Source organism: Pan troglodytes, chromosome 1 (assembly GCF_028858775.2).
Source record: "Pan troglodytes isolate AG18354 chromosome 1, NHGRI_mPanTro3-v2.0_pri, whole genome shotgun sequence".
Classification (NCBI taxonomy): Eukaryota; Metazoa; Chordata; class Mammalia; order Primates; family Hominidae; genus Pan; species Pan troglodytes.
In genome coordinates this window covers 52,458,795-52,479,486 of record NC_072398.2, presented here as the reverse complement: position 1 = coordinate 52,479,486, position 20,692 = coordinate 52,458,795, and the positions used below count along the sequence as shown (strand labels likewise).

The 20,692-nt window shown below is 32.8% G+C and overlaps 1 protein-coding gene across 5 annotated transcripts in view; it reads left to right on the top strand.

Moving 5' to 3' along the window:
• The window catches only part of CFH (complement factor H), a 95,646-nt gene that overhangs the window by 19,892 nt on the left and 55,062 nt on the right, over positions 1-20,692 (top strand). For 3 of the 5 annotated variants that reach the window (XR_010151351.1, XM_001136531.5, XM_003308660.5), the window contains exons 2-9: positions 1,183-1,368; positions 2,067-2,172; positions 4,193-4,269; positions 5,683-5,874; positions 7,832-8,002; positions 13,270-13,443; positions 17,631-17,825; positions 18,271-18,447. Coding sequence is in view for 4 of the 5 variants with exons in the window: in XM_001136531.5 (XP_001136531.3) it covers positions 1,183-1,368; positions 2,067-2,172; positions 4,193-4,269; positions 5,683-5,874; positions 7,832-8,002; positions 13,270-13,443; positions 17,631-17,825; positions 18,271-18,447 (1,278 nt within the window). In the remaining variant the exon portion in view is untranslated. Of the gene's footprint in view, positions 1-1,182; positions 1,369-2,066; positions 2,173-4,192; positions 4,270-5,682; positions 5,875-7,123; positions 7,295-7,831; positions 8,003-13,269; positions 13,444-17,630; positions 17,826-18,270; positions 18,448-20,692 lie in introns of those variants that run through there. The other 2 variants (XM_063794070.1, XM_016934763.4) reach the window with 2 other exon arrangements.

The window sequence follows — 20,692 nt, the reverse complement described above, 5'->3', positions numbered from 1 at the left end:
TTTGACTCTGCTCTTATATATATATAATCTTAAATGCTCATATATAAATGAAACAGCAGAAAAGTGAACATATATATAATAAGAGCTTTTATTATATATAAATAATATATATATGTATACAACTTTTCTGCTGTTTTTACATCTGCTCTTAAATATCATCCAGAGTGACTTTCAAATATGGCATGTTTTGATGAGAATACTAGTTATGTATTTGAGTCAGATCCATTTTCTCATTGAGACTTTTTTTCTATGAGACAACGGGAAAGTCAGTCTTCCCGTATGAAGCTACCTAGACTCTAGCAAAGCAACCTGATTTGGCAAAGTTTCAGAATTTTTCATGCTAGATATAGCCTCCTTATGTTTGGTTCTTTCTTACCTCATCACCATTCTTCCATTCAGACTAAATAGAGGCCTGATCTTCAATCCATATCCAGAGCTGACAAACATAACCAGGTAAAAAATGGCCAGAGACCCTATATTTACTTGAAACAGGTCCTTCCTACTTGTGTTTTGTTCATTTAATCCTCTTTGCTCCCACAACTTACCTTTGAACATACACATGCACACACAATTTGTTGTTGTTCCAATTTGGAGTAGAAACATTGTTCTTTTCCATCCTATTCTATCTTATTTGGAGTGCCTGTATAATTCTGTATTAACTTATCATGCTTCATTTTTGTAAATATAATTTTTCTACCTGTAATGCATATTATACATCTCTTTGATTACTTATTTAATAATTGGCTTCCCTAATAGAATGGAAACGCTTTGAGAACAGATAGTTTGTTTCTTCATTGTTTTTTCTTTATAACTTAGAATAGTGCTCAATAAATATTTCCCAAATTAATGGAAGAATAGTAGAATGCTCTCCAGCAATTAAGAGTAATATAACAAAATATATCTATTGCTTTGCAAAGTTTTTTAGGTGTTTTTCCACAGTGAACATTCTTATAAAATTATGTAGATACAAATTTTATAAGGTGAAATGTATAGTTACACTACATGCATGTAATGTATGTTTACTCCATAGATATGGGGTTAGGAGAGAGAGAGAGAGAGAGAGAGAGAGAAATTTAGATAGACCTGTGACTGTCTAGGCATTTTTAAAAGCAACAATTACCTAAATATACTGTACATTTAAATAGATACTTTATGCACTTATTTTGTTTTTATTGTTTGTAGATTGCAATGAACTTCCTCCAAGAAGAAATACAGAAATTCTGATAGGTTCCTGGTCTGACCAAACATATCCAGAAGGCACTCAGGCTATCTATAAATGCCGCCCTGGATATAGATCTCTTGGAAATATAATAATGGTATGCAGGAAGGGAGAATGGGTTGCTCTTAATCCATTAAGGAAATGTCAGAGTAAGTACTTAATACATTTGTGAAATTTATGAAAACTTTTAGGTGTAAAAATACTTAAGATTTAATATTGTAGCAATTATGCCTGAATTATATCACTATTGCCAGTCAAATACAAGATAATACATCATCTTTTTTTTTTTGTTTTGAGATGGAGTCTGGCTCTGTCACCTAGGCTGCAGTGCAGTGGCGCAATTTTGAGATGGAGTCTCCCTCTATCGCCTGGCTGGAGTGCAGTGGCGCTATCTCGGCTCACTGCAACCTCTGCCTCCCTGGTTCAAGCAATTCTCCTGCCTCAACTTCCCGAGTAGCTGGGACTATAGGCACGTGCCACCACGCCCGGCTAATTTTTGTATTTTTAGTAGAGATGGGGTTTCACCAATGCTGGACAGGCTGGTCTCGAACTCCTGGCCTCGTGATCCACCCACCTCGGCCTCCCAAGGTGCTGGGATTACAGGCGTGAGCCACCGTGCCCAGCCAATACATCATCATTTTCAAAAAGGGGTGGTCATCCTCCAAAATTAAAAAAGCAAGCATATAGTTTAAGTTCAATTATGAAATAATGGCTTTGCTATGTTTAATTTTCCTTATATTCAATCTGTCTTCTTATATAATATCAAATATACTTATTCCCCCAGTCCTACATAAAATACATTCCTTGCTATTACATACTAATTCATAACTTTTTTTTTTCGTTTTAGAAAGGCCCTGTGGACATCCTGGAGATACTCCCTTTGGTACTTTTACCCTCACAGGAGGAAATGTGTTTGAATATGGTGTAAAAGCTGTGTATACATGTAATGAGGGGTATGTAGTCCATACAAAAAGAGGTTTATAATTAAGATAGTAAATAGGAACTGTACTACTTTATATATTTTTAAGGTTATTATATTTTTCTATGAGCATTTAAAAAAGTAATACACAAGTACCTGAAAGTTTAACTATGATGGAAATAATTAAATCTGGATACCATATTATCTCCTTAACATTGAAAAATTTAAACGAAGTATAACTTCTCTGATAGAGTATAATTATGGGAGAGTGGGAAAACAGTATGCACATATATAAGTATTCACCCAACAAGTCTTCACGACATTCTATTTTGTGCAGAGTATCATGGGAGTTCAATGTGTCAGGAACAATAGGAATTGTAACCAATTTATATTGTATGGTAACTGTTTTGACAGGTTTTATAAAATTTAAGGAAAGCAAGACTTTCACCTGCTTATAAGTTTTACTTACAACTAAGGTTACTTAATGTCCCAGGTCTACAAATTATTCTTACCACATGGACTAAAAATACTACTCTTTCAGAATCATTGACTCTGTTCCTTCTAACCAACTACTGGGTTTTCATTGCCAAAATCATCACTGTATATCCTCAGTGTTATTTTATCCCGCTTATTCTCTGCTAGATCAAAAATTATTTTGAAGAAAAATTTATTTATGGGAAAACCAGGATTAGATCACTATAATCGTATACTTCATAAATATAAATGTAACCAAATATTACAAATGGAATAACATTATTATTTCCTCATTTTTTCCTTAATTTGAAGCAATAAAATATAATAGTTTAAAGCTTAGTCACTGGAGTAAGCCTGCCTTTCATAACTCTACCACTTAACATTTATGGGTATTTAAAAATATATCTCTTCGCTACCATTTCCTCTCCTACAAAACAGACACATTTTATGTGCATCATGGATTGGCAGGAAAAATAAATAAGACACACATCTGCAGCCCTTAGAAGAGACCTTGAGATATTGTAGATACCAAATAAGTATAATTTCTTATGAATTTATTGTCTCCTTAGTCACTACCTGAGGGAGGTTTTTCAAATACATTTTTAGCCCTTCAATCATTACTGCTGATCTTATCACACATAACCAAATAGGTTATAATATCCTGGGGCTGAATTTTTTAATTTGCTACCTTCCTCACCTCTGAAATATTTCTTTTATCACAGGCTTGTGTCCTCTCTTTAAGTTCAGCACTTGACTTGGCTAAGGAGATAAAAATGTATAGATCTGAAGCCTCTAGCAATGATTGCACATTTTGCACATGTCCCAGGGAACTCATATTCAAGTATAGCATTTTTAGATTCTAAGGGCAGGCTTGATGGGTTACTAAAATTACTTAAGTTCAACATTAGATGGCTTGGATGAGCAGATTTGACTCACTGGGTGTTCTCAGGAAAAAATCTCTACGATAGAGATGGAGAGATGGAGGCAAGTGCTAAAAGTAAATCACACACTAACAACTTTTGGCTGGCACTATCTTTATTATGTAGAAACCCTAAGGTGTTCAGAAAATATCAGAATCATGGAGGACAGAAATATGGTCTAAGACTGGAGGAGAGGGAAACATAAGGTTAGTTGTTGGTTACTATGGTATTTTTAGCTTTTGTTTTGGTGATAGTTCATGGAGCTTACTATATTATTGAATTTAGCTAATTAGATAATTCAATGAAAAATAAGAATACTTCATATGAAACAATAATGAGTTTGTCATGAACCAAGGATTATGATTATTTTCAGTCCCTGCACCAAGAAGGAGAGAAAGATAAAGGGAGAGAGAGGTTAAGAGATTTTTCATCTATGAAAATTAGAGGAAGAAGATTAATGTTCTAGAGAACATTAAGAAATCTAAGACAGAGAGTGAAGGAGGAGGAGAAGGAGGAAGGAAAAACAAACAAGAAACAAGAAAATGCATATGCTGTTCATTTTCCTTAATATGGAGTTTCTGGACACTCAGAATGGCATCGAGTTTAAAACTGCATATAAACACACATTATCTCAACGTTCTGTTATTTTTGGGTTTTCAGGTATCAATTGCTAGGTGAGATTAATTACCGTGAATGTGACACAGATGGATGGACCAATGATATTCCTATATGTGAAGGTAGACATAAAATGTATTTACAAGTATATTGAAATAAATATCTAAGATTTTAAAAAATGTCTTACATTAAAATATCTTAAAGTCTCTATTAAATATTTTTTATTTAATGTTTTTTGTTTCTCATACAATGTAGAGTGGGAATCTAGTCTTTTTATTACTACATTCTTGGTGTTTCAAAAGCCAAAAACGAATGCAACCTGATATGATCTAATAATTGAAGTATTAGACATTAAGGAATCTAAAACTGATTTTTATTTCCTTTTGGATTCTAATGACTAGAAACGCATATAAGCATCATTAGCTAAATAAAGACCAGAATTTTGCCTTTATTAATGAAGAAGAACTCACCCAGTAACCACCCAAATGCAGGGATATATGGTAACAGCTGAAGTGGAGAACGTGATTGAGACCTCCCACTAAGGGAGGTTGCCTGTGGACTTACCTTTACTGAAAAGAGGAATAAACTAAGGGCGAGCTCTGTTATTTCTCACTGGTCTGTAAAGCAAACAGTGAAAATGAGAAAATGTAGATCCTGTTTTCATGTTTTGAGCTAATAATCCAAATCTCTAGTCATTATGGAAATAAAAGAAATCAACCAGAGTAGTATTTCCTAATTCCACAGTGAGTGGCAAGTGGAGAGAGATACAGAAGAAATGTGATAATCATTCAAAAACTGTCAACTACAGAAAATAATGGAAGGTTTTTTCATCTATGAAAATTTGAGGAAGAAGATTAATGGTCTAGGGAACATCTACATTGGAATCACCTGGGATGCTTGTTAAAAACTAAAATCTTTGGTTACTAAAAAATGACCTACTGAATCAGTATCTTTGGGGTGAGCACGCAGGAAGATAGCCCTAAAATTTTTATTTTAACAAGCATCCTGAGTCATTCTATAGTACAATAAAGTTTGACCACAACGTTAGAGAAATTGGAAAATATTAAGTAGAATCAAAAGAACTACTCAAATTATTTTAAACACTGAGGTCGAAGAGGATGGAAAATTAACGATGATTTCTCTATTGAAGTTAATGTCATAAAGTTTGCTTTTACATCTTTTAGGAACACGGTGTTATATTATTCTAGGGCATAAATGAAAATGTATTTAATTATCTCAAGCTTTATATTTCTTAATTATTTAAAAATACTTGTTTGTTACTACAAAAATACAAGCTAGCATTGAAAGTAGTAATTTTCATTGTCCACTCCCATAGAAAAGAATCAGGAATAAACATTCCATTTGCTTGTTTCTTAGAGGAAAGTATCTCTAGCAAACAGGTATATCAAATGCTTCTAAAAATAATTTAAGTAATTTCCTCCAATCTTATCCTGAGGATGATTTTATACATACACATATTTTTCACAATAAACTTTTAAAATTCCATTAGAAAACATTACATGTATTTTCTTCAGTTGTGAAGTGTTTACCAGTGACAGCACCAGAGAATGGAAAAATTGTCAGTAGTGCAATGGAACCAGATCGGGAATACCGTTTTGGACAAGCAGTACGGTTTGTATGTAACTCAGGCTACAAGATTGAAGGAGATGAAGAAATGCATTGTTCAGACGATGGTTTTTGGAGTAAAGAGAAACCAAAGTGTGTGGGTAAGATACACTTACTGTTTTAGTATTTTTAGCTTTTTAAATGTAAATATACATTTAAAACATCGTTCATTCTAAGGAATATCAGCAATATTAACAATAGCTAATGTTTATTGAGCACTTACTATCTGCCTGTAATTGAGCTAAGTTCTTTGCATGCATCATTTCATTTTAACTTTCAAAAAACTCCATGATTTATTTACTCTTATCACTTCTATTTTATAATGGAAGAGACTGGTGCAAAGAAGTTAAATCACATGCCCTGGATTATCATGGCATAAAGAGTCAAGTTAGGATTTAAATGTAGGTTATCTGACACCAGAGTCCATGCTTTAACCATAACTCCATTGTAGTTGCCTCTTAGGCTGAAATAGAATGCTAAGTATTTCTGCTGCAAGCTGTAAGACCTCTGGAATAGACATTTGTTTTTATTTTGAAAGCCAAAGATTCATTATGTATTTCCAGAGATACATTAGAATGACATTCGTTTTTGAATAACACTTTTAGGAAGCAGACCTATTTTATATTTGCACTGCAAGTTTACTATAAATGTTGCTGAATTGAACAGAATCCACTAAATAAATTGTTGCCTCTTAAAAAAAGTTTTATAGTAAACTGTAAGCCAGGATTTTTTTAGTCATAATACTGCCAACCTGTGCATCATGACCAATCAAAGATTTTGGCTTCTGTGATAAACATTGTGGTTGATTTGTTTAGTAGTACCATAGTTCAAGTTCATTTTACCAATAATTGTTTGGCAGAAGTTTCTGGCATATTTATATTTTAATATTATCTAAAATATCTAAATTATTTTTACTATTAAAGTCTGTTCTATCTTAGATACAGATAAAAGAATTTCTCTTCTTAAGAACACTTTGTAACAACAATAGTTCTTTATGTTAAATCTAATATTTTTATTCAGCATAGCAAATATTATGTACTTTAGAAGTACATGGATGGAATTTACATCCTTACAACTAGATTCCTGTGGTTAGTGAAACCTTCCTGGAATGGCTGATGCCTACGATTAAGTCTTAAAGAAAAAAACTAGATTTTGTAGATGAAAATGAGAGCAAAAGCATACCAGAGTTCAGGGAAAGGGAAGTGGAAGGGCAGTGAGGCTTTAAGGAGCATGAAGCACCACTGATTCTTGTCCATTGTTCCTAGGCACCTTAGTCTAGGATGCAAGTAGGGAATGAGTCAGTGATAAATAGAAGGTGGGCCAATACATAGTGCTGAGGTGCTGCATGCACCATGCTGAAGAACGCATCTTTTATTCAGATTGATTTGGGAATCAATGAAGGATTTCAAGTGGAGTTACGATGTGTCTACCTGAGAGGTCATTAAGCTATACACAAGGAAAATGGATTAGAAAGTGGGAGAACAGAGTTTGGGAAACTACTTATGATTGGCACAATCCCAGGTAAAAATGTTTGAGAGAAGTGGGTATAAAAGTTATAAAAGATAATGGCCATTTTTTTTTTTTTCTGAGGAAATCTTGGCTAAATAGTGATGACACAAAAACAGGTCAGTTACTTTTCAGAGATGTAATGACAATGAGTTAAATCAATGCCTTTGACAAAAAGTCCTGTTGATAATTCCTGTCTTATCAATAACTAGAAGATGTGTTATTTTTTGCAGGTCATTCAGTGAAAACATCACAATAAAACTATATTTATGATCAATTTTATTTATACAGTTGATGAATGTTACTGGTCACTATTTATTTCAAGAAGGCTAATTTATCCTGAAACTAAATAAAATCAGAAGCATAATTTTAATCAGAATTTTAACTTTCTTCAGATAAATCATTTATTAAGCGGTCAAGTCAAAACAGAACTTTTGTTTGGTTGACTGATTTACCTGATGGAAACAACATTTCTGTTTTCATATAATTATGTCCTGGTCACAGTCCTTTAATTTGCAATAAACATTTTGGAATTTAATCCCTTTTATTTAGAAATTTCATGCAAATCCCCAGATGTTATAAATGGATCTCCTATATCTCAGAAGATTATTTATAAGGAGAGTGAACGATTTCAATATAAATGTAACATGGGTTATGAATACAGTGAAAGAGGAGATGCTGTATGCACTGAATCTGGATGGCGTCCATTGCCTTCATGTGAAGGTAATGTTACCTTTATTTTCTGGATCTTTATAAATTTATCACATATTTTAATTAATTCTTTTAATAAATCCACTTATTTTAATCAAAAGTAGAGTGCTAATTTATGTAAATAAACTATTATAAAAAACATATAGAATTTTCTGTGTTCAAGGTTCATTTTGAGTACACTTCGTACGATACACACACTCTGAAAACAGACATAAACAGGGCCAGAAAAGTTCAGTAGCTTATTAAGTCATTGGTCTATCATCAAAAACCATGTCTGGATCAGAGTGAGGACTATAATAGACTTCCTAATTCTCAGTAACATAACAATTCTCAAACAAGTAGATTGCTCCACTAATGCCCAGAATTTATTTAAATTATATGAATATTTTAAAATACTTTAAAAGTAACTTGTATTAATACCAGGTGAGGAAACTCTCAACTGACAATGGAATTAAGTTGAAGGAAGTTAATATTTTTGTTAACAACAGGCCCAGTATGACTCAACGGTGATGATGGTGCTGGAAAATTACCAAAAAAAAAAAAAACCTCTCAACTTTCATGATGGAGGGATGTTACACAGAGCCAAAGAGTTCATCTCAACTGTGCTCTTTGCCCACCAAAAAATATATCTGGAATAGAGTGTTCTACTTAACCTACTTCCTTTTAAACAGGAAAGTTTCAAACTATCATGGCCAAGAAGAGAGAATATAGACAGTTGCGGACTTTTAAGAAATTATGCCATAAGATGTATAGTAAGAAGCCACAGTTATAGTGTGTTGATAACTGTTTTGAGATATTTTCAAACATTTATAAAATAAGTGGGTTTGCTTTTGATGAGGTCTGCTGCAATTAGTGAAACAAGGAACAGTGTTACCACATATGGTCCAGAAATCTAAGAGGGTGATACTGCCATACTGTGAGAGAAAGAAGAGTTGAACTCTTAAGAGCCCTCTGAACTTTAAATCCCATGATTCATAAATACATGTTTAAACTGTGCTTTAGTAATCCTCTTTTACAAAAGAATAGTTAATTTTGGGTTAATTTTATACACTAAAAAAATTTTGGTTTGAGCCCACAAGTGTCTCCTTGGAAAACATATTTTTCTTCACAATTGCGTGATCTCTACTTTTAGGCACTGTTAAGAGAATATTTTAGAAAGAAATTAATGAACATGAGACAGTAATAACCCACATCAGATCCATGTTTGGCTAATGGTGTGTGGGGTCCAACTATTTGTCTTCATGGCATTCGTAGTTCCTAAGCAAAGGAAGTGCATGCACAAGTCCTTTGGCATTAACTTCTACCTGAAGTATATTATTTCCAGAGCCCCTCTCAAATCTATAGTGAATTTATCCATGCAGTAATCAAAATGTAACTTATAAACCTCTTATTTTACATCAGGACCTTGCTGTGTATTGAAGATAAACATTACAATAAACCATCATTCCAGCTTTCAATGAATTCAAAATAAGACTCTGGGAATTTAGTTTTATTTGAATATGTGACTCTGTAGCATTACTACCTCATTGTAGTCATCTGATTTTTTCATCTCTTTTACTTCTTCACTTTGATACCTACTTAAAACTCTTCCTTAGCACATATTTGTTTTCACAATGAGAGATCCATCTGTTTTTCCCAAATGTATTACTGCATTTCTATTCTTGCTTCTCTTAAACACTAATTGATTCACACACACACACACACACACACCCCTCAAAGACTCTACATTTATAAAACATTTTTCTTTTATAATTTTTTTTCCATTTCTCAGTCACAAGTACAAGTAAAACCTGAATATTCAATACTATGCTTGCAGGTCCTGCTTTCTTTAGGAAAAGAGATACCAAGAGAAGGCACTGGGATTGGGTACTCCTTTTCAGAAGACAGTTCACTAATAATCGATATAAATAAAGGAGGATTCATCCCAAATTAGTTAAGCATACACTCTCTCACCACGTTTTATTTTATTGAAATATACTTTACGCTGATTAGATATAGAGAAGTCTTTCTTAATAAAAGAATTCCACTCTTTGTATGCCAACTAATATAGCATAAATACGACTATTTTCTTGGTACAAAGCAAGGATCTACTTGCTGATATAAGATGAATTCAAAATCTATACACATCATTTTCTCTGAAATCAGGTAACTTCAAACTCTCTTTGTTGCTTCTAAATCTATAAGAAGTTTGGAATTAAATAATAAGATAATATTAAAGTGAAATAATCTACTTAAATTTTAAATACTTTAATTTTCTTCAATCTGGTCTATGGCACATACACGTCAGAGGACTGATTTGAAGGTGAATTGTCAAAACTTTGGTCTCTGTGTCCAATAGGGACAATCTGTAACAGAAAGTTATTTATAGAAACAATCAAAGGTACGAAGAACTGCTAAAGGAAAGCTATCTTTGATCCGAATCTATCTCTTCCCTGTACAGATTGGATTTTCTATTGGTTCAAAGCATAGAGTGCTAACCTTGAATTAGTATTCTAACTTCAAATGACTAATGGTTGTTTCCAATAGTAGGAAAATATGGATAGTCTCAAGTATTATTTTGGATAAAGGTACAGGTTCGGGCAATGTTTTAATAACATGATGTATTTTTAAAAAGATTATGAGTGTAGGAAATTAAGGTTTATCACAGGATTTATGTCTGCTGCTTGAGCATAATCACCAGAAGTCTTTCTATTCTTAATTAACAAAATTGTTCCATATTATTTTATTGATTTCTTAGTTAAACTCTTGTTTTTTGCATCTCATAGCTTTTGACTTCAAAAATTGGTATTAAATTGAGCTATATCATAAGGAAAAATAATTGAAGATACATAAACTGAACTTTAATGGGTATATGAAAATATGATAGAGAAGAATGAAGTGACAGAGAAAAAAAGAAAAAAGGAACACATTTAGGACTCATTTGAAGTTAGTGTCAACATCAAACACTGAAGACATATTTTTACATAAAATAGTAAAATTTTTAAATAGTAAAGCTTTAAAACTTGTATATTAAGTCACATACATATTGTTTCTCATATAATTATTGCTAATCTAAATATATTATCCTGTTAGCTATAGAGATATATTAAAGCTTATTCTGTCAGAATGAAGTATAAACTTAGGAGCTGAATGGACACAGTGGAAGTACGGTATTGAGAAGAGGAAATATATAATGAATAATTAAAACTTTATAAAATTTTATGTTTGACTAAATATACAACTTATGAGAAAGGAATGGTGGTAGTATAGAGAAGAAGTAGAAAAATGGCAGGAGATGAGATGTGACAAGTAGGCAGGGCCTAAAAATTAAAAAATTATGTAAAGTACAAGAGGAGAAGCAAAAAATATAAAGTAAAGGAAAATAATAAAATATAAAAGAAAAGCATCACTTAGACAAAGACAAGGAGAAGCAGGAGAACATAAATATATAAGGTAATGGAGAACACCAAAAAGTATGTAATCAACAGAGTCAAATATTACAGAGATTTATCTGTTCAGTTCAATAAATAATTAAGAAGTCCGTAATATGTACCAGTGACTGGAATATGTGAAATGCAAAGCATTTCTGAATTTGGACATTGGGCTCACTGGTAGCTTTTATCAGAGCAATGGCAACAAAATAGAGGTCAGAAACTAGGTAGTAGTGAGTTAAAGAATAAATGTGAGACGGGAAAGTGGAGACAGCAATTATAAAATGGTATTTTAAGGATTTTGGTTTTGAAGGGGAGGAGAAATGTAGTACATTAGCTAAACTTGAACAAAGGATTGAGAGAAGGGACTGAAAATTGGAAAAGCTTCCATATCAATTTAAGAGTGTGGTTGATAAGGTAAGAAAGAGGGAAGGAATAAACAATGGTTTAAAATACAGAGGAAAATGAAAGAATTAAAGCTAACCTGAATTTGAAAGCAACACTATACCATTGAAGACTAAACTAAAGACTTAAATCAGTATAGATACAGATAATGTTGAGGAGTGCTGGAAAGAAGTATAGGAAACTCACTACTGCTGGTCTCAGTTGTTTTGTGTGAATGGAGACTTATTATCTGTTGATGAAGAGGCAATTGTTTCAGGTGGCTTGAGAAAAGAGAGGAGACTATGGATCATTTACCATAGGAAATCAAATAGTAAATAATTTGGGGGTATATAAATGGATTTCAAGCAATGCTGAATGTTTGCCACAGCTTTTTAGTCCAAAATAAAATATGACTCCAATATAAGTGGTCATATAGTTTTTCTACAATACTTAAAATGCATAGTATTTTATCTTAAAATGAATTTTGCAAATGGATCCAATATTGAGATATAGCAGAGTTAATGGAAAGGAGTGAGAAGGTGCCTTATAGATTAAGATACACGGGGCCAAAGGATGGCAAACTATAGGCTGCAGGTAAAATACAACTTGCCCCCTTTGTGTAAACAAAGTTTTATTGAAACACAGCCATGTTCATTTGTTTATGTATTGTTTTTCATTACTTTTGTACTATAATGGCAGAGTTGAATTGTTGCAGCAGAGACCTTTTATCTGGCCCTTTACGGAAAAGGTTTTCCAAACCCTCTGCTATTTTATCCTATTATAGTAAGAAAAATGTAATGCAGTATCTCAATGTTTAAGATATTAAGACTGAAGTTTATTTTCATTCATGTTCACCGTCAATGTAGATCAGAAGGGACTTTACTCATTGTATTAATTGTAAGAATCAAGTGACAGAAACATCATTTTTTTCATGTCCTTCTTTAATCGCAGTATCTTTGGGAAAGAGAACATAAAAATTCACACAATGGCTTTTAAAACTTCTCTCTAAAGTGGAAGATATTACTTCCACTTTTATTATAGTCTCCTATGCAATCACATGGCCACAGTTACTTCAAAGAGGAAGGGTTGTGCAGTCCTATCAATTGTCCAGAAGAAAGAAACACTGAATATTTGTAAACAATCCTTATGAGAACCACAGAAACCAAAGAATAGAAGGAAAGTGAAAGTAAGAATTGAAGTTATATGTGATGAGAACATTGCCAGTTATGGAAAATCATGAAGTATGGGATGACTTTGGAGAAGAAGGGATTAAGAGCCCAGGAGGTACAAATATGTCAGATGAGAATATAGTGAAGGCAAAAATAAGTGATATACCAGAAAGGATACTATGATATGTTCATTTTAATGCCATTTTATATTATGCTAAGGACAAATAAATAACACCTACTTTTAAATGTTTATATAAATGATTAATTTTAATGGATACTTATTTCTGCATTATCCACATATCCTTTTTCTTTTCAGAAAAAACATGTGGTAATCCTTATATTCCAAATGGTGACTACTCACCTTTAAGGATTAAACACAGAACTGGAGATGAAATCACGTACCAGTGTAGAAATGGTTTTTATCCTGCAACCCAGGGAAATACAGCAAAATGCACAAGTACTGGCTGGATACCTGCTCCAAGATGTACCTGTAAGTTCCATTCATATCTTGACCCATTTCTTAATTCTGAAATTTCTTTTAAACACATAAAAAATAGGGACTCAATAAAACCAAATATTTGTCTTATTGTATATACAAAGTAAGGCTGTTGGAAGCATTCTTTAGTTTTTGAAGTTGCCGAAACTCATATTTTTTGCTACTCAAAATTAAATGTGTATGTGTGTTTATGAATGTATGTTTCCCTAATTAATAAATTCTTCCAATATCTGAATTAAAACACTAGATAAAAATAATGTCATCTAACACATACTATATTAGTTATTTATTGCATTGTAACAAAATACCCCAAAAACATATTTACTTCAAACAACTAACCTTTATTATCTTACAGTTTCTATCGGTAGTAATCTCAAAATGGCTTATATAAGTAGTTGTGAATCAGACTGTCTTCTTGTGTTGCAATCAGGATCATGGCCCAGGCTACAGTGATCAGAAGGCTTGGCTGGGCAGGAGGATCTGCTTCTAACATTGCTGACACACATGGCTGTTGTCAGGAGGCCTCAGGTCCTTACCACATAGGCCTTTCCATGAGTTGATAAATGGCAGCTTTCTCCAGCACTGCTAATCTGAGAATAGAGGAAGCCACAATACCATGTATTAGTGCGTTCTCACACTACTAGAAAGAACTACCTGAGACTGGATAATTTATGAAGAAAAGAGGTTAAATTGACTCACAGTTCCACAGCCTGTACAGGAAGCATGGCTGCGAGGCCTTAGGAAACTTACAATCATGGTGGAAAGTGAAGGGGAGGCAAGCACATCTTACCATGGCAGAGCAGGAGAGACAGAGAGCAAAGGGGAAAGTGCTACACACTTTTAAACAACCAGGTCTCATGAGAACTCACTCACTATCATGAAAACAGCAAGGGGGAGATCCACCTGTATGATCCAATCACCTCCCTCAACATTGGGAATTACAATTCAACATGAGATGTGTGTGGGGACACAGAGCCAAACCATATCAATTATCTACTCACACACTGTTAACTTCAGCCATATCTATTCTTTCGAAGTGAGACACTAAGTCCAGCATATATCCAAGGGGAGAGAAATTAGGCACCACTATTTGGAGGGAGGAGTGTTGAAGGACTCCAAGTCTTAGTCATTTCCTAGTGTTGGAGGTAATTTCCAAAAATCATCACATGTAGCAAAATACCACTCAAGTCAACAGACTATTTTATTTCTGGGATGCTCCTTTACCCCTTTTTAATGTTTTTTCTATCTCTACAATCAAATTTCTTTTCTTTCTATCTAGAAGTACATAGACAAGAAGTATTACACTTAAACTATATATTCCATGAAAGAAAAATATGATACAAATGATTGATTAATGACTTCAACTTTAATTCCTGGCATAATTCCAATCCCTAAGAGAGGAAGCTATTATCAGTATGGAACAGATTTCAGTGTGCATAAGAATTATGAGGAAAATATTTAATGATTTTATGGTTGGCTTATGACAATGTAGTTCAGCCCAAATGTATCTAAACCAACTGAGACCCAACTATATTTGGATTTCAATTATTAATGTTTGACAATGAACCATCTAGGGTTCTCATGGACAAGATAGAGGAGTTGATGAGTTATATGGTTTATCAGTTTTTAATTTCATTAAATAACCATATCTAATTATCAGATGCATGAATTTATTCTCAGGCCTGCTTCATTACTCACTTGTGTCATTGAACAGTTTAATGATTTAGGGGAAGTGCAGTACAAATTCACAATTGGAATGATACAGAGGATGATAATAAGGAATCTGCATTAGGGCAGTTCAGCATTCAAAGAGAATCTTATGTGCTAAGCTGAATCTAATAAGATGAAATTTAACAATGTTGACTCTAAGATCCTGGACTTGGGTCAAATAAATTACAGTATGAATATATTAGCAGCAGTTATAAAAATTAGTGAATATTTTTATCAATTTTAAGATCTGTTTGAGCCAACTTTATGATGGAAACACCATAAATGCTGTGAAACCAAAAACTACATTTGTAGAAGTGTAACAAGTAGAATGAAGCTATTTGAAGTCCTTCTATTCTCAGCGCTGATGAGACCCTCTGTGGGTACTAATATTTGCTTCAAGGAATCAATTTGTAAAAGGGATAAAAACAGATGTAAATGTGACCAAATTAGAGAATAGCTAAATAGCTCGAGCCTGTGGTAATGATATATGTTTTTAATTATGCCTCCTTTTTATTCCTTTTGGAAAGAAATCTCGGTGGACAATTTTATTTTATGACCTTCTGGGAAATACCATAATAAGATGGATACTCATACTTGCTTTGAAATCAACCACAAGCTTTCAAATCTCTACTCTACCATTTAATGTGAAATTCAACTGAGATCTTTGAGGCACAGCTCCCACAAATCCAAGACTCAAGCTTTCCCAATGCAGAATTATTGTTAAATAATACGTCTCAACAAATCATGATGAAATTTGTAAAATCCAATGGTAAATAGAAAATATTCCAAATCTTTAAAAAGTGGTGAGGAAAAATGTAGAATGTTACTTAAAAGAAATAAGACTAAGTAAATGTTTTAATTTCAACACTGGGAGCTTCAGATAAATAGGGAAAAAAACTATCAATTATAAGATATATGGATTGTAGGCCAAGAAACTATACTGAAAGAAGTATCATTCACTAGTCTTTATTAGAGAAAGACATTTAAGATATACAATTATTCAGTTTATAATCCACATAATAAATGTAGAAACTACATGAAAATTTCTCTAATCAAATACAAAAGAAAATAAATCACAGAATTTAAGAAAGATGGAGATGTAAAAGAATATTTATATGTGTGTGTGTGTATGTGTGTATTGAAATTCTTTTTAACCTATTGCATAAGGTTTATTGAAATGGAAACATATTTCATGGAAAACATTAATACCATTTTGTTATTGAAAGTACTAGATAATCTATAAATAATCCCATGAAAAGAGAAAATTTTCTGAAAAATATATAAACCTGTTAATATAATAAACAAGATAGCACTCAAATGTATTTGTCAAAATTAATATATAATAACTCAGTAAAATGTAATTATATTGTACCTTACTTAAATATATTTTATGACATCAAAATTATTTTTCTCTCCAATTAAAATTAGAAACAAACAAAAAAGTTAATCAAAATCTTAACTATTTGGATATGAAGAAATATTTCTAGTCTGTTTCTCTGGTTAAATACAGACTGGAGAACTTGGCTTAATGAATCGTTTGAGGCATGAATTAACTATGTTATTTTTCTGTGCGGTATCATCAAAGAAAAATTTTTGTGTTTCTCTATATTTTTACATTGTCTGCAATAAATAGGAAAGAGCCTAATTTATTTATTTACTTATTTATATTTTTCGAGATGGAGTCTCACTCTGTAACCCATGCTGGAGTGCAAAGACACAATCTCAATTCACTGCAACCTCTGCCTCCTGGGTTCAAGCGATTCTCCTGCCTCTGCTTTCTAAGTAGCTGGAATTACAGGGGCGCACCACCAGGCCCGGCTAATTTTTTTTGTATTTTTAGTAGAGACGGGGTATCACCATGTTGGCCCAGCTGGTCTCGAACTCCTTACCTCGAGTGATCTGCCTGTCTCAGCCTTCCAAAGTGCTGGGATTACAGGCGTGAGCCACTGTGCCCAGCTCATGAATTCAATCTAAAACAAATAAAAACCTTAAATCCCTCAAAATACTACCTTCTTACATTGAATTGTTCTGAGAAGAAAATGCAGGGCTCTTGTTTACTGATGAGAATAGAAAAAAAAGAAAGAAAGAAAGAAAGAAAGAAATACATGAGCTAAGCTGTAAAATTGGCATATTTCTCAACTGAAAAGCTTATTTAATTAACCAGGGATAGGGTATGTGTATTTAAGGGAAATATATTAAATAGGTCTGTGCATTTTTCTTTCTGGAGAGCCTTCATACAAATTTACGCATCTTGTGATCCACAAGACATAATTTCATCTTCATTAACAAAGACCTTCTTGTTACATATCTCAGTCATCTGAGTTCTATCATTTGTTTTGACCTAGAAACCCTAATGGAATGTGTAATTATACTAAGAAGAGAATATAATTCAGTGATAAAAATTTATCTCTAATATGATTGTTTATTACAGTAAAATTTCTTTATCCTTTTTTTAAAATTTTTATTGCAAGTGAAACCTTGTGATTATCCAAACATTAAACATGGAGGTCTATATCATGAGAATATGCGTAGACCATACTTTCCAGTAGCTGTAGGAAAATATTACTCCTATTACTGTGATGAACGTTTTGAGACTGCATCAGGAAGTTACTGGGATTACATTCATTGCACACAAGATGGATGGTCGCCAGCAGTACCATGCCTCAGTAAGTAAACCTCTGAACTGCTATATATATGTATAAAACTTTCAAAGATCGAAGAAAGGAGAGCACATAAGTGATTACACCTGTCTTATGTAACAGAAATAGGGCCAAGAAAAGAGTTGTTCAAGCAAAGTGACCAAAATAGATCTTTTCTATTATGAGGATTTCTTGAAAATCACAGGAGAAATAAATATAGGGACTTTATGAGAATATCTATATAATTTATACATCTATTAATTATAAAAACTAAAGAAAAGTAATATTGAATATTGATATTTCCTTTTGTGCAAACCTTTGTTAGTAACTTTAGTTCGTCTTCAGTTATACATTATTTTTGGATGTTTATGCAATCTTATTTAAATATTGTAAAAATAATTGTAATATACTATTTTGAGCAAATTTATGTTTCTCATTTACTTTATTTATTTATCATTGTTCTGGTCCTTAGGAAAATGTTATTTTCCTTATTTGGAAAATGGATATAATCAAAATTATGGAAGAAAGTTTGTACAGGGTAAATCTATAGACGTTGCCTGCCATCCTGGCTACGCTCTTCCAAAAGAGCAGACCACAGTTACATGTATGGAGAATGGCTGGTCTCCTACTCCCAGATGCGTCCGTGTCAGTAAGTACACTACTCTGAAATCCTAGCATGTCCATGTCTTTCTAAGTAACATAGATGACATTCTAAGACTCATCTATATTAATTGTGGCAAAATGTTTATGTCACCTTGTTTTACCAATGGACCTATTTAGTTTTTGGTTTTTCAACTGTGTATAAATGAATATACAAATTTCTTGATAAGTACATAGTAAAATAAATTCTCCTATTAATGGGCATTAGTCAAGAATACAGTAAAAGAATTTGAACACAATACTTGTTGGTTAAATGAAGTCGTATAGAAGCGGCATCATTGTCTGGGTAAATATCTGAGGTTCGTTATCTCACACCAAGAAGATTAAGGACGTGGACACACACAAGGAGTGAGTTTAGGAGCACAGGTTTAATAGGCAAAAGAAAGAGAAAGGAGAACAGCTTCCTCTCTTGTGAGAGACAGCGGCACCTGAAAGTGAATCCCTGCCCCTGGTGGAGTGCACTGGATTTTATAAACGGTCTTGAGGAAGCAGTGTCTGATTTACATAGGGCCCAAAGATTGGTTAAACTAGGTGGGACATTTACATAATATGCCAGGAAGCTGGCCGCCCCACCCTAATCTTATTAATCAAATGGGATCTTTGTCTGGCCAGCGCCATGTTGCTTTCTCCTTACTGTACACGTGGCTGGCAAAGAGAAAGGAAGATGCACCTGCCATATGAACATGCCTAGTCCCAGGTAGCCTTTTCCTATTGGCACAACTGCTGGCGTTCACCTTGCAAGCTTCCAGCTTGCTTGTCTATGTTTGCAGTTCGATTTTACAGGCTCCTCTTGTTAGAAAAGAAAATGATTTGGGGGCTGCCTTTCATTAAAAGGAAAAACCTTATCAAGGACTGCTGTACCCTCATTATCTGCCTAAACAATTTTTTCTCAACTCCTATATCAATATTAATATGTACATTGGAATCAATCATTTGACTCAAAATAATTATACAATTATAGTTTAAAATAGAAAGTAAATACGATGATACCCAATAATTCATATATTCTAGCAGTGATACGACATTTTTACAGTAAAGCTATTTGACTTTCTCTAGTATATGTAAGTACAAATGGGTATTCTGGGATCTTGTGCATATTCTACTCTAGAAGGTTTCCTACAGTATTTATTCCAACATACATTTATATCAACAGTTACTTCTTTTTTTACATGTTAATGATTGGTGATGTCACATTTTAATATTTACAAATTGAATGGCTATAAAATGTTATAATATTATAGTGTAAATTTGCATTTCTTTTACCACTAACTGGGTTTAGAATATATATTCACAGTTTAATTGGTATTTAATGCTTCTAATCTTTGGAAATGCAGTTTGATTTTCTTTATTTACCTTTTTGAGAGTTTTGGTATTATTAGTTGGAATCATCTTAACAATTCTGAATATAAAATCTCTTTTAATTATATGTAATGCAAATGTATTATCTTTGTGGCTAGTATTTTTCTTTCCTTTTTTCTGCATTATGAACATAAGTTGCTCATTTTACTACATAATAGTCAATCTTTTTTCATGACGAATGTTTCTTGTTTCTATTTAAAGGAATACTTCAAAAACATAGAGCCACTATACTATTCTTTATTCTAAAAAGTTATATGTTACCTTTTCTTTTCATATTTTAAAAATATTTTGTGTTGATTTTATTCATGATAATGGCTGTATTTCATGTTTAAATGAAATATGGTAAACTCAACATTTCCCTAACAATTTTTATAGTACCTTTCTCAAACAGTATATTTTTTATTGTATATTTTGTACATTGTGTGTGTATACACACACACAATCACTATTACTCTGAGTATTCTGCACTATTAGTAAACAATTTTTTAACCAGCATTGCAGTGACCCTCTATTGAATTTTATTTATTTATTTTATTTTGTTATTTTATTTTGAGATAGAATCTCACTCTGTCACCCAGGCTGGAGTGCAATGTCACGATCTCGCCTCGCTGCAACCTCCACTCCCTGAATTTTAATTAATATAGGTTTTTAATAAGTATGGATATGACTTTTCACCCTAATCATGACCTTTCACCCAAATCTTTTTGCTTCATCAGTCTCTTTTTTGTCTCATCATTCAGTGTCAGATGATCCCATTACTTTTATTTTTTTCTTCACAGATTAATTGAGGCTAATAATATGCCTTGATTAGATATGCAATTTCTCCTGATATCAAACAACTCAATCAAGGTTTATGCCTCTTGGTTTGATTTTGG